This window comes from Drosophila kikkawai, chromosome 2R (assembly GCF_030179895.1).
Source record: "Drosophila kikkawai strain 14028-0561.14 chromosome 2R, DkikHiC1v2, whole genome shotgun sequence".
NCBI lineage: Eukaryota > Metazoa > Arthropoda > Insecta > Diptera > Drosophilidae > Drosophila > Drosophila kikkawai.
In genome coordinates, this window is record NC_091729.1 from 9,405,760 (window position 1) to 9,416,786 (window position 11,027).

At 38.8% G+C, this 11,027-nt stretch overlaps 2 protein-coding genes and 1 long non-coding RNA gene across 3 annotated transcripts; 2 read left to right on the plus strand and 1 right to left on the minus strand.

Moving 5' to 3' along the window:
• The first annotated feature begins 208 nt into the window (after window positions 1–208).
• Window positions 209–1,868, plus strand: LOC138928040 (uncharacterized). Its single transcript, XR_011444510.1, has 2 exons — window positions 209–550; window positions 615–1,868. It is a non-coding gene; the product is annotated as an uncharacterized lncRNA (long non-coding RNA).
• Window positions 1,869–1,890: 22 nt separating this feature from the next.
• Window positions 1,891–2,769, minus strand: LOC108074408 (uncharacterized). Its single transcript, XM_017166436.3, has one exon. It carries the CDS (start codon window positions 2,690–2,692, stop codon window positions 2,036–2,038), a length of 657 nt encoding a protein of 218 aa, XP_017021925.1. The 5' UTR covers window positions 2,693–2,769; the 3' UTR covers window positions 1,891–2,035.
• Window positions 2,770–9,838: 7,069 nt separating this feature from the next.
• On the plus strand, window positions 9,839–10,603 carry LOC108074413 (uncharacterized). The gene is made up of 4 exons (XM_017166441.3): window positions 9,839–9,987; window positions 10,089–10,211; window positions 10,335–10,413; window positions 10,477–10,603. Exons 1-4 carry the CDS (start codon window positions 9,839–9,841, stop codon window positions 10,528–10,530), a joined length of 405 nt encoding a protein of 134 aa, XP_017021930.1. The 3' UTR covers window positions 10,531–10,603.
• Window positions 10,604–11,027: the final 424 nt, after the last annotated feature.

Below are 11,027 nucleotides of genomic sequence, written 5' to 3' on the forward strand. Positions count from 1 at the left end.
TTTATTTTTACTCAGTGTTCGAAATAGAAGTGACTAAAAATGGCTGGATTAAGGATTGTATATTTAAGTAGTAATACCAAAGTTTTCTACTTAACTTTAACATCATGGGATATTTTTAAATTTCCTGTTTTTGGGTATGAAGACACCCAAGGTTGGTAAAACGGAACATGCTTTATCTGTGAAGTCATGCTCCTCCAATTGTAAAGTTACCAAAAAAAAAAACAAGCAAGTAAAAGTGGAAAAGTGAAATTTTCGTTTGGTAATCGCAAAGCGTTTGCCTAATTAGCTGCCGCTTCCAGCCAGTCGCCACCCCCGGCACCGAAAACACTCCCATGTCAAACGGAATGCTGCTCGTTAAGTCATTAAAATTGCATGAAGTCAAAACTTTATGGTCTGCAAAGTTTGCGTCAAAGCAGAACTAACCAAAAAAAGGAAAAAAAAGGAGAAAAGCTGGAGCAAGCCGAAAAAAAATTATAAAATCGGCTAAAAGACTGGGAAGAAAGTCCGTTGAAGATGCGAGGAACGAGACCAACATCAAAGCTGGCAAATGGTAATTCGTTTAAAAAGAAGCCAGCGACAGACGGGACATAGACATAGACGCATTTCATTTGCAGACAATAAACAGGCAGTTGCTCCAGAACCAGAACCAAAACCAGCAGCAGGAGCAGGACCTCAACGACGACAACAACAACAGCATCTGGAGGGCAAAGTAAATAAATTAAATTTTGAACAACTCTTTGCATACAAAATAGCGGGCAGGAATGCATGGCCAAAAAGACTCAGAAGCTTGCTCAGATTTCAAACACATGCCAGGAGACGAACAGGAGCAGGAGCAGTAGCTGTGACCAGGATGAGCTCTGTGCCATGGATATGGACGCAGTCGAGTCGAGTGTTCGATCTGCACGTGCCGGGAACACTCCACAGACCTCTGGCGCTGACTCTGTAACAATTCGTTGCGATTTTCCACTTATTTGCAGGAAAACCAAGAATAAAAAAATTAAGCTAGGGCACACTTGGAAAAATTGTCTAAGCTGGGTTTTCACACGACATGTTAGTCAATAAAAAATAATCTGCTTAAGGTAAAAATAAATTATTTATATATTTTTTTCGATTCCGAGGAAAAACTTCAATTATAACATGACAATAATCATTATACAAATTTAAAGGAATTTCCTTACGTTTTACGAAATATTTTTAAAATAAACGTATGTAACGAAATTTTCGGTGTGTAAACTCTTAAGGAAACCCCAAATATCGTAGGCCGGAGCTGAGGCAGCGGATGAGCCAGCAAAAGGAGCTTCCAGCGCCATTACCATTGCGGCCTGTTTGGGGCAAAGTCGAAATCACAGAGAATCATCGACAACTGGCAAATGTGTGAATTGAATTTTCAAACAATTTTCCCCCGTGCAGTGTGCAGTCCTCGTCATCGGAATCAGGTTGCTGCTTCCCGGTTTCAGTTTCTGGTCCTGGCGCTTTTCAATTCCCTCTCCTGCCACTCCTTGTCCGAGGGCACAGTGTGCATGATTTGAGATTTGATTTGGACGGCGGCTACACATTACAGTCGCCACAGCCTCAGCTTCCTTTCGTTCGGTCCCGTTGTCCTGGGCGCTTGAAGCGGCTTTTAAACATTTCGCTCACGTCTCGGATGTTTATGCCATTAGCGTTTAAGTTGCCCATACAAAATGCGACTCGTAAATAAGCAAACGTTTCTTTGTTTTGGTTTTCTCCTTCCTTCAAACAATGTTTTTAAGTCGGATTGTTGCAATTGCCATTGGTAATTGATGCTGTGGCTGGTTATTGAATGTTATAGAGGAAAAAAAGAAAAAACGCGATAAAATTAAAGGAAATTGTTGGGTGAAATGAGACAATTAAGTAAATTCTTTGAAAGGCTCAATTTGCATTCTTATAAACATTTCTTTAATAATTTTTCAATTTACAATTTGAATACACTCGTACAAAATTTAGCTGGAAACTTAAAAGCTTGAAAAAGCCTAAAAATATGCAACACACATGGATAAATTTATCTAAAGACCAGTTAGCAGGAGGAGCAGGAGCAGCGGCAGATGAAACCGTCTGGGGACTGCTCGAGATCCTGCTGATCCATGGCCTCCTGCTGAGCCTTCCACCGCGCTGCCCGATAGAGTCTGCGGATGAGATCACCATACGGTTGTCGCTGCATGATTTGCGTTGCGGCACTGTGAATTTCGTAGGTGCAGCTTGTTGCACGGAAGCAAATCCTTTGGGGCACAGATTCCCCGTATGAAATGGGTGACAGGACGGGAAGCTTGGTCCTTTTTGTCTTCTTGTTGATCTTTTTGACCGGCAGTAAAATCTTTTTCTTCAAGGAGGGCTCCGTGATGGCCGCCTCGGATTCTTCCTTGAATGATTCCTGTACCGTGCTCAATTTTGCCTTCTTTCCTCTCTTGACCCGCTTGTTGCCCACCAGCGGCAAGGTCTTAATTGTCTTTAAGCTCTTCCTCGGTAGGTTGCTCACTTTGACCGAGGTAGGCTCTGTGATGGCCGCCTGGATCTCCGCCTCAAAGGATTCCTTTGCCTTGGCCGCCTTCCTTTTCAGGACGGAAACCATATTGTACCGATGTTGTATATTGTTGATGTTCCGTAGGGTTCGCTCGAAAGAAAGCTTCACTTCTTTTACGGCCAGCAGCGCCTCGCAAATATCGTTATTAATCATTTTTTCACTGGTAAATTTTATACAAAACAACTATTTGACAGATCGTTTGGATGAACGAAAAATGAATGGAAACTTCACAGAAAACCGCCCTCGAAGGGATATCCTAAGCATTCTAGATTTATATTACGATTTGTCATTCGGGAAATTCCGATACGAAGCGACACGTACCCAACACACCTTATCGCTCCATGGGCTGATAAATTGTGTTTATGGAAAAACCAACAATTCCTCCCGATTACCACTATATATAGGGTGGAAAGCAAGGCGAAAATTCAGTTTGTAGTAGAACTTGCTATTGGAAAAATGCCTCCACCACCGCACCATCCCCACAACCCGCCGCCGAAGGGACCTGGACATCCTGGTGATCACCATCCGCATCCGGAACCGCATCACCCCCATGGACCGCCGAAGCCTCATCATGGACCCCACTGAACGAACTTTAATATTGGATAGAAATTAAGTTCAATTATGTCAGATTTAAATTATATTTCTTCGTTTAACATACAGTTATTTAAAAACGATGTACTGAAAATGTCGAGGGTTGAATTTCGGTATACAATATTAATAAAAAATGTATCTTCATTTAAAATTGTTAATCTTAATAACTGATTTACATAGCAATCTAATGAAAGTTGCTAATTCAAAGCTATATTTAACATCGTCGATTCATCAACCTCAAGACTACATACTTCCGGTTTTTGGGTGCTTTATAAACATGTGTTTTTTTTTTTTCTTGTATAAACCCTGTTATTGACCATTGTTTCCTATCTTAGTAGCAGTTTTTTTGGGAAGTCAGACATTCTTAAAAGCTTATACATAACTGTAAAGGTGCCTCACACCTTATCTACTAAACTGATAGGGTTTCGCTGTGTTCGGTACATTTATTTTTTTCATATAAATGCTTTGAAAAGAGTGGGAAAGTTTAGTATACATCGGTAGCTAAACAAATAACGATGTCCCCGCCGCCTTCCCGTCACCACTACCACAACCCTCCACCGGGTCATCCGCAATATCAAACACCGGTGCATCCCATCTGGTACGAGCCTCACGGACCAGGAGAAACTCCAGGCTATAACCCACCGCCGCCCCATGGGCCAGGCTATAACCCTCCACCGCCCCATGGTCCAGGCTATAACCCTCCACCGCCCCATATTCCAGGATACAATCCTCCGCCGCCGCATGGTCCATATCCGTATCCGCCAGGACCACCAATGCAGCCTCGATAACTAATAAACAGAACTCGTAAATGTTAATTATAGAACTGTATAAATTATTTTTATTATAATAATTTATTGAAAAAATAATGTTTTTTATTGGGCTTTCAAGTAGTGTTTATAATTTTAAAAATTAGAATTATTATATAAAGAATGGGTGACGAACGGGTTAAAATTAAATTAAAAATACTTTATAGCTATAGCTATATTTCCTACATATAGGAAGCTTTGGTTTTCTTAATAAGACAAACTTTTAAAAAAATATGTATATTTAACTTGTAGTAACTAAATCAATTTATTATATTTCGAGTTTAGTTAATATATACATTTAATAAACACGATTCCCCCACCAATTTATATTTATGAATAAGATTAAATAGCCATCACAATCATATTCTAAGGGAGGGACTCTATAAACAACTGCGTATTAGCAGATATCGATAAGATAACTCTTTGAGATTACATGACCTTGCCTCGAACAATTCACAGATAATGTTTACAACAATTATGTGTGAATTTCTTTGTTAAAACAAGGCTTCATAAATATATAAACAAGTCAATATAAAATTGTAATGTAATGAGTAATTTAACCAATATAACAATTTTGACAGATATTTTTATTCATGAATCATGAACTTTTGAAGACTTAGGCCCCCTATGTCATTAAATATTTTAAGCATACGTATTTAAAGAAGTATATTTTTTCTCTTAACAACTACAAAGATTGTTATTGGCCATAATTGAAAGGTTTATAATCTTTATAGTGGGTTTTTCGCAACCCCCTTATCTGTTAAACTGATTGGGTTCCAACTTACTTTAAATATATATATTTTCTTCTAATAAATACTGTGTTTAGAGGAAAAGCTTAGTATACAAAGGTAGCTAAGCCAACAAACATGTCTCCGCCGGCGCCGCCGCAACATCACCACAACCCATCGGGTCATCCGCCACATCAGCAGCCGATGCCTGCCATTTATTACGAGCCAGGTTACAATCCTCCGCCGCCACATGGTCCTGGCTACAATCCACCGCCGCCACATGGTCCAAACCAATCAGAGCCTGGTTATGTGGCGCCTGGACCGCCGATGCATCCCCGCTAAGAACCCACTGGATTTAACTGTAAACAAGTTTAGTTAGAAATGTCTGAAAATATTATTTATATTTTCATAAATACATACGATAAAATAAAACCATAAATATTTCTTTTATGAAAGTAAACACTGATTTTAATTTGAATTTGTTGCTATTCCAGGACTTATTATTAGTATTAAGATTTTTTTATTGATTTTTAAGGAGCAATTTAACAGAGATTTTTTTAATAAATAAGATAGATACAAACGCTTTCATACATTTTAGGGTAAGTAAATTTTTTGATTTTTCCTTCGATCCTTTTTTGCTTTTGTTTGTTATTGTTAATAACTTAACGGGATTGACTTGGCCTAACTTGGTCGTATGTCAAAATATAATTGAAACGGCCAGTGAAATAAAATATTATAAATATAATATTATTTATTTTGAATCGTTTTAGAGTAAAATAATATTTTTTGAAAATCATAGATGTTGTGTTGAAATCAGACGAACTAGTTTATATGGTTTTTATGGTTTCAGGTAAACACTTTTCATTTTGAAGTCCAAAAACTGTGCTATATTAATTAATTTTAATGAATTATGGTAATACCACTTTTTCCTATTTGAAATAAATATAAATATAATTATAAATATATAATGAACAACTGCATTTGGGTTTTTGTTGTTTTTTAATTTTTAAACTTTTATATTTTTCACTTTTTGTCTTAATGTTTCGCACTTTTTGTACAACTATTTGAATATAATAAATATAATGTCTGTAGTATCATAAATAACAATTCTTTGATCTGATACAGATATATTTAATCCTTAGCGAGGATGCATTGGAGGTCCGGGCGGGTGGTGATGGTGGTCATGGTGCGGAGGGCCGTGGTGCGGAGGACCGTGGTGCGGCGGGCCGTGGTGCGGAGGACCGTGATGCGGAGGACCGTGGTGCGGAGGCCCGTGGTGCGGAGGCCCGTGGTGCGGCGGGCCATGGTGAGGTGGCCCATGGTGGTGGTGCGGAGGTGGTGGCGGCATCGTGGTTTGCTGAACTACAGTTGAGTACTGAACACTCCTTCGCTTTTGGCTTTCCATTTATACATATTCGCTATACTATTTGGAGTGACCTAACCAGATAAGGTCGGCACTCATAACAATTTCGGAATTCCCAATATACCGCTATAAAGATAACCGACCTACCCAGACCAGAAGGATTTGTCACACGTCAGGGGAATAACTCTCCCAATGATTGAGTTATGAGAACTATTTTTGGCTTGTTTCTAAAAGAATTCTGCCCCTCATATTGCAGACTCATAAATATTTATTTCGTCGCATCCGAATATATGTATTTTCTTGATCGCATTCGACCAAGTTTGTACTATCAATCAATCATTCGTATTGCGGTGATAAAAAGCTTATCGCATTAGTGAAATGTCATGTATTCTTAACCTAATATAATATTTTTTGATTAATTCTAGATATTTTTTGTTATAGGGAAAACTGTACATAAACAAAAAATGTATTGTTTGAAACTTTCACGTATTAGTAACAATCCATATTATTATTAGCTGAAAAAATTAAATATGAGTTGTTTTGCTTGAGTGCGATAATAATTTGCAATCTGAAAGGCTTATCTTATCGACTTCCATTACGCATTTGTTTATAAAAGATTCCAAACATTACTCAGACTACGACTAAGGTAGTGGGGAAAGGTAAATATTTCCACTTTTGACTTGTTTAAAAGCTAAACAAGTTCACCAACCACTATATCGATATTTTATTTAAAAATCGATATTTAAATCGTTCGATATATGTTCAATAATTCGATATTCTTTTTGCTATTTGGAGAATATATTACTTTAACATTTAAAATAAAATTAAAGTTAAGGTTCTTTAAACATAATTAATAAAAAAAAAACGACAGAACAGTTAAATATAATTTTACAGATAATTTTGATAGTAGATATGATGTAATTTTTTTAAATTATTTTAAATTTAAATATTGTTACACTATTCGATATTCTTAAAATGTTTCCTTAAGCAATCTTTTTGCTTTATATAAAACACCTTTAATACCGACATTTTCCTCCCGACTTAAAAAATCAAAAAAATTACGCATACGCAACGTTGACTTGCATGGCAAAAAGTATGTGCAGTGACCTTATGGCAGAATATTATATGGAATACTTTTCTCATAGACTTATTCGACCCCTTTGTGGCCGCAATCACTCAAGCGTTTAATAATTGACTGAATCTGCGGTTCAATCCCGATTGAACCGGGTTGGGTAATAAAAATAGAGTGGGGGAAAAAATCAAGCAAACAGCAAATAAAATTTATAACAAATCTAACACACATACATCATTTTGATATGGCCACGGACACGTTCCGTCCGTATATTTGCTTAAGGATGGATGCCTCATCGGTCTGCATCGTCCTGGATATGGACAAGGTCCGGATCTGAAGCTGATGCTGTAGCTGAAGCTGGAGGCAACTTCAACCGGGACAGACACATTAATTTTGCTGCTCGCTTCCCTAACCGCATGCAATTTTTCTTAGCTCGCTCTCCCCCGGCTATCGCCTTTCAATGGCAGGAAGCGGACCCTGGGGGAGATCGGACCAAAGGAACGGGGTCGGGGCTTCGGTACGGGTGCTCCACACATCCCTCAGTCAGTCAGTTAGTCAGTCAGCCAGATAAGTGCGGTTTATGTGCAGCACGTAGCCCAACTCAATACACTCGATAAATTGCGGCGGCGTTTGGCTGCTTAGAAACCGGGAACTTGACCGCATGCAAGGGGGTATAAAGAAGAAGGAAAGGCTGGAAAGAGATTTACACATGAAGTCAAAAAAGTGTTTGTTAATGGTATACAAATAATTCAATATAATATTTAAAAAATTAGGAAATCTGGATAAAAAGAAGTAACCATTTATAATATACTTTTAAAGTACTTCTTCATTTGTTCAAGAAATTAATAAAGTTCTGTTTAAAATAAAGTTTTTGACAATTACAAATTGTGCAATCAAACCCATTATATATACCTCATTATTTGTAACAATTTTCATATAATTTCTTATATTATTACTATTATTTTTCCCTCAAGTGTGGCTGCCCAAGGGAAAGAGTCGATATGGCTGACCTCAAAAACCGAATTGATGCAGTGCAGTTTTTCTTGGAGCCAAAACTGCAAGTGCACCTTAACCCTCGATGAGCTAACCTGCCATTGACCTAAAACCCCACACTCGATTCTAGCGGAGAAGGACCAAAGTTAACTTAATTTCCGTTCAATGAGAAGCACTTGATTAAATACTGTCCAGAGGCATTTGAAAGCAGAATTCCGATTGAAAATGCCAGCGAGCCTCTTCACAAACAAACAGAATTCCTCTGCAAATTTACTCATATTAAGAGCTCATTAAAGATCAAATGCCTCGCCGAAAACCCTTGGCTTATCCCCGCCCACGGGCGTCACGGCAAAATCTCATCATGGCAACAGAATTCCGCGTTGGGGGAAAAAAAGCAAAACCCGGAACGGAAAATATGTTATTAATTCAAATTAATATAATCCCATTTTTTTCCGCTTTTCCCTCTGCAGTTTCCTCCGCCGGCTGCCTGGGCGGGAAATGGAAACTACTTTCTCAGCGTCGCGCATTACGGATGGATGTTTTCCCTTTCCGTCCTCGCTCTCTCTCTCTGGGAGCAGGAGCAGGTTTTCTGGGTGGGTTCCTTCTATGATGTATAGACATTGTCGTATCTGGGTTGGCATGAGAAATTGCTGGGGTTGAGGTTATGTTTGAGTTGGTTGGGCATGGGCCTCACAGGGTGTGGTTTTTGCATTTGCCAGCGCTTCTCGTGTATGCAGGAATTTGGGTTAATAATGAGGCCATAGACAGCAGCAGACGGGTTTAAAGTTGAAAGACTTTTGTCTTGGAATTTTTGCATTAGCATAGCAGGAGGAGATTTTAATATTTAATTTTTGCATTTTAATTTTTTAAAACCAATACTAATTATATATTTTTTGCACAGATCATAAGATCTATCATTGAAAGACAACCCTCTTGCATCCCGCTTAATCAACTAAATGCACATCTTGCACTTTCAATTTGCAGCTGGAAAACTAGTACGGAAAATCAAACTCATCGAATGCGATTGCCTGGCAATCTATTCTCTTATTTAGCCCACATTCAAAGCTCATCAGTTGGCAAATCACAGACAGACGACTTCATTTCAAATGCTCGATGAGGGAGCAAAAAAAAGATACAGATACGTCAATGCACTGAAAAAAGTAGTCCACCTTTTATTACAACCTCAAATATTTAAACAATTTTAAATAAATAAAAAAAATGTTTTTAGCATCAAGTATACTTATGTTTGCTTAGCTAAACTTGAGGTCTATAGGCAACCTTTTGTCTATCCACTGGAGGTTTAAGACTCGTCGAAGAGTTTTATATTAAGTACTAAAGTACTGTCCTAAGACTAATAATAATAATAAGCAAAAATATCACATGAACCAAAATAAAACTTTTTAAAAGATTCAGATACTTTTTAAATCCTTTCCCAACATATTTTTATTGACAAATTTAAAATGTTCTTTCCAGTGTTGCGGGAACGACTCCCATATGCAACAGTTGCCGATGTGTGAGCGTCGCCTATCCTATCTCATCCCATCGCAGAGGCCATTGTTAGCTTGTTGGTTCGATAACTCCCTGCCAACAGCCAAACAAATCCCAATCCCAGCTGCATCTAGTCCTCGCCCCTCGAATCGAGCTTCAGTTCCATGGCGAATACCCGGCGGTGAGCAAGGAGCAAGGAGCAGGGAATATCTGGCTGAGTGCTCGGCATAAAACGGAAAACTTGTGACGTGGCTGGCAATGGATAAACTGCGAGGCAACAATGCAGGCGGCGAGAATCCCTTCAAGCGGCCAATGAATGCCCTGCAGAAGCAGTGGTATCGCGTCCTGCTCGCCCGCAGAGTGGGATTCGGGCAACGCCCTCCGCCCGATGAAAGGGAGCTAACCTAGTAAGTCAGCCCGCCAGCCCTAGGTCCAAATCAAATTGTGTGAAAATTGCAATTTCCTGTTGATTTAATACATTTTACAATTTCCCCATCGCCGTGAAAAGCGCCGACATTTGTCGTAAGCGTTATACTGCCGCGTTCCGGCGATACAACGAACGTTTTCGCCGGGAAATGGCCAAACACGAGGAGATGCAGCGATGCGCCATCGATGCCATGAGGGTTCACAGGTGAGTTAAAGAAATAGAGGAATTATTGAAGTTAATCCTTTGAAAATTAGTAAGGGTTAATCATATTTAAGAATTTAATACATTATAATTTATAATTCGACTCCTTTGTTAATACTTACAAAGGACCTTTGCCATAACAACTTTCTGGCTGCCATTGCACTCGAAGCGGGAAATCAACTCTACGCTGGAGACCCTCGAACAGGTGAGAGAGAGAACTGAATAAAATCTGAGGTGCAATTCCGCTAACAGGTATTTTTGGGTTCAGGTTCTCACCGCGAAGGAAAGACGACGCCTGCAGGAGATACTCAAACATCGCTGAAACAACAGCCACTGCTCGAAGGCCACTCCACCGAATGGGAATCATCCTCATCCCTGTCGACATCATCTGCCAGGGCTAAGTGAATTCCATTTAGCTTGGATTTCACTTTGCCTGGGAGCCTGATTTTTCCTCGCTCACTTCTTTATTTTTCACTTTTCCTACGTTTTGTTCTTGAAATTTTCGCTGTCAGTGGCCGAAGCATTGTCGTAAATATTTAATATCAGTAAAAGTGCAAAGTTCACTTTGGCTAAAACAGAAACTGTGTTGGGACTAGATCAATTTTATGGAATGGGAAACTCGTTGGCATATCAAAAGGTTATAGGGATTATTTTTCCCCAAACGATTATTGTGTGCTTGATGTAGTACTAAATGAAGTAAAAGAACAAGGAAAGTAGTATTTTTATTTTTAGCAATGTTGTTTCTTCAACTTACAAATGTCATTATTATTTGTTTTGAATGGAGAGAAATATTAATCTAAAATTACCTCTAAATACAAA

Bases quoted from the DNA above. Each gene is read 5' to 3' on its own strand.
- LOC108074413 (XM_017166441.3), top strand. From the start codon at position 9,839: ATGGATAAACTGCGAGGCAACAATGCAGGCGGCGAGAATCCCTTCAAG. The intron at 10,212-10,334 runs GTGAGTTAAAGA...ATACTTACAAAG, and splicing joins GATGCCATGAGGGTTCACAG to GACCTTTGCCATAACAACTT. The intron at 10,414-10,476 runs GTGAGAGAGAGA...TTTTGGGTTCAG, and splicing joins CGCTGGAGACCCTCGAACAG to GTTCTCACCGCGAAGGAAAG.
- LOC108074408 (XM_017166436.3), bottom strand. From the start codon at position 2,692: ATGATTAATAACGATATTTGCGAGGCGCTGCTGGCCGTAAAAGAAGTG.